This window comes from Arachis ipaensis, chromosome B3 (assembly GCF_059453495.1).
Source record: "Arachis ipaensis isolate K30076 ecotype BB chromosome B3, ASM5945349v1, whole genome shotgun sequence".
Taxonomy (NCBI): Eukaryota; Viridiplantae; Streptophyta; class Magnoliopsida; order Fabales; family Fabaceae; genus Arachis; species Arachis ipaensis.
This window is the reverse complement of record NC_142438.1, coordinates 6,446,434-6,449,076: the sequence shown is the minus strand read 5'-3', so window position 1 is coordinate 6,449,076 and position 2,643 is coordinate 6,446,434. Positions and strand designations below refer to the sequence as shown.

Genomic DNA, 2,643 nt, shown 5'->3' with positions numbered 1-2,643 from the left:
GTTGATGGATGGCTGTGTGCAAACAAATCGGACCCACCGATTTCATGTACGGATGATAAAATTTTTTTGGTCCAAAGAAATTGAACCCACCGATTTCAAGGCTTCTAGACAAAAATTTTGCAGGGAACTGAAATCGGACCCAGCGATTTATGGGTATCCAATTTTTTTGGCGGGCCGTTCACTAATTGGACTGTCCGATTTTAATGTTAAAAAAAATTCGAATCCCAAGAAAGCGGTCGGACGGTCCGATTTCAGTTATATATATACCTAACCCAAACTGAGCATCCCACTTCATCTTCCTCTTCTCCCGTTCTCCAAATCTCTGCAGCCCGCCTCTGTCTTTCTCTTCTTCTCTATTGTCATGGATGATAGACTGAGATTAAATGTATATTATCATGGCCAATTTTTATTACAAATATCTGAAGGAGTGAAATTTGTGTGTAAAAATCTATTCCATTCACACTGTCATTTGAAGAATTAAAAGGTGTGATTTGTGAGAAAATGGATTCTCAAATATCTAGGAGAGTATCATGTATTCTGTACAGATGTCCTATATTTGTGTTTGGTGGGTTCGTTCAATTTCAAACGAAATATGTAATCGATGAAGCGAGCATGCAAGAAATATTTTCAGTGTATCTTGAAAGTCGATCCCAAATATCGTTCATCGAATTGTATATTGAGTTCGAGCAATCTGCAGCGGACCGAGATATTAAATTGGAAGATTACAACAGTGATAGTGAGGAAGAGTTTGAAAGTAACTACGAGGTCGTTGATCCGGGTGTAGACAAAGATCAAGCTGACGATGCTATGGTGGCAGATGTGGCGGATGTGGCAAATGCACTAGTGAACCAGCAGCCGTTTGTAGAGCCGACTTTCATGCGGTCGTTGGATTTGGAGGCCATGCATGCACCAGAGTTTTCTCAATATGTAAATGCAGGTACGTCATAATTTTAAATAATGATTTGTTAAATTATGATTTGTGCATATGTTTTGAGTTTGAGATAAACATTTAAGACAACGGTAAATAGGCAAAATATAACATATAATTAGTAGTTATTGAATGTTTAATTATCAATTAAACATGTATGTTGAGAAATTTAGTATTTAGCTTTCTTGTGTTATTATTAATTTATTAAATATCATTTGATGACCTAGTTGATTAACTTATTAACTTTTGAATGATTTATTCTTGATTTATGGATCATAGATTTTATTGATGCGACACGTATTTAAGAATTATTTATCGAAATATAAAATTTGTGATGTGATTGCAGCAAAGCTTCCTGTTATGACAAATGGTGAATTTACCGTGGGAATGGAATTCAATTCTAGGGAGGCAGTAATTAAGGTGATGAAAGATGATACCATCCGCAGAGGTGTAGATTATCGGGTGCATAAGTCAGAACCGACGACATTCTATGATAAATACACCCAGTATGGCGCAGACTGTGATTGGCTGATCAGGGTGAGCAAAATGTCCAGGAAGTACTGTTAGGAGATTAAGAGGTACAATAGTAGTCACACTTGTACTAGGGCCACCATTTCTCAAGATCATTCGAAGCTGGATTCCAACACAATTGCAGAAGCAATAAAGCCATTGGTAGAAGTTGACCCATCTATAAAGGTGAAATCAGTGATTGCAGAAGTACAGTCGAAATTTAACTACACCATAAGTTATCGCAAAGCATGGTTGGCAAAACAGAAGGCAGTGGAGTCAATTTTTGGAGGTTGGAAAGCTTTGTACGAAGCTTTGCTAATATGGTTTGAGGCCATGTGTCACAAGGAGCCATCCGCAGTCGTTCATTTTGAAACAATGCCTGCGTATCAGGGAGATGAATTGGTTCCTAATATTCGTGTACTACACTGAGTCTTCTAGAGTTATTACCCTTGTATTAGAGCATTCAGACATTGCAAGCCAATAGTGCAGGTAGACGGAACTCATTTGTATGGAAAATATAAGGCATGTTTGTTGGTTGCAGTCTCACAGGATAGCAATAACAATATCGTGCCTATTACATTTGTGATAGTTGAGGGAGAGACATCTGATGCTTGGCACTTTTTTTTAGTAACTTGCGACAACATGTTGTGACACGTGATGGTGTGGGCCTTATCTTCGATCGGCACGATTCCATCATTTTACCAGTCTAACCAATAAATTATTTTACCTGCACTAGGTGCTGGACCATCATCTGGACCATTACCGTCGTCATCATCAGCATCATCAGCATCCTCATCCTCGTCGTCATCTTCATCCTCGTCCTCATCATCATCCTCATCCTTATCCTCGCCCGGATGATCAACCAGATAGTCATCAGCCTCATCATCAATTGCCTGGTTGCTCTCCTGAATTAGACCCATCGGAATACGACGTGAATTTCTGCTCTGTATGATCTCCCTCGTGGCATCATCACTCCTACTCGAGTTAACAGAAAGTCTACCTTCGGAATTACCAGAGGAAGTGCGCTATCAAGGTCTCGTATCCAATGACAATCTACCTGGAGCAATCCCACTTGGTTGGGCCCTTTGGTCGGTGGGAATGTCTCCGTAACCTAGATGTGAGTAACCTGACACAGGAGCCATGAATCCAAGCAGCTGGCTAAACGAACCCTGTTCACCTAATTCTTGGTGCAGGACACTCTAATA

At 39.8% G+C, this 2,643-nt stretch overlaps 1 protein-coding gene across 1 annotated transcript; it reads left to right on the top strand.

The window, feature by feature from the left end:
* The first annotated feature begins 501 nt into the window (after positions 1-501).
* On the top strand, positions 502-1,867 carry LOC148569704 (uncharacterized). The gene is made up of 3 exons (XM_088506598.1): positions 502-937; positions 1,275-1,434; positions 1,534-1,867. The coding sequence occupies exons 1-3, from the start codon at positions 502-504 to the stop codon at positions 1,865-1,867; spliced, it is 930 nt and encodes a 309-aa protein (XP_088362724.1).
* The last annotated feature ends 776 nt before the right edge of the window (positions 1,868-2,643 follow it).

Bases quoted from the DNA above. Each gene is read 5' to 3' on its own strand.
- LOC148569704 (XM_088506598.1), top strand. From the start codon at position 502: ATGGATTCTCAAATATCTAGGAGAGTATCATGTATTCTGTACAGATGT. The intron at 938-1,274 runs GTACGTCATAAT...ATGTGATTGCAG, and splicing joins TTCTCAATATGTAAATGCAG to CAAAGCTTCCTGTTATGACA. The intron at 1,435-1,533 runs GTATGGCGCAGA...CACTTGTACTAG, and splicing joins TTCTATGATAAATACACCCA to GGCCACCATTTCTCAAGATC.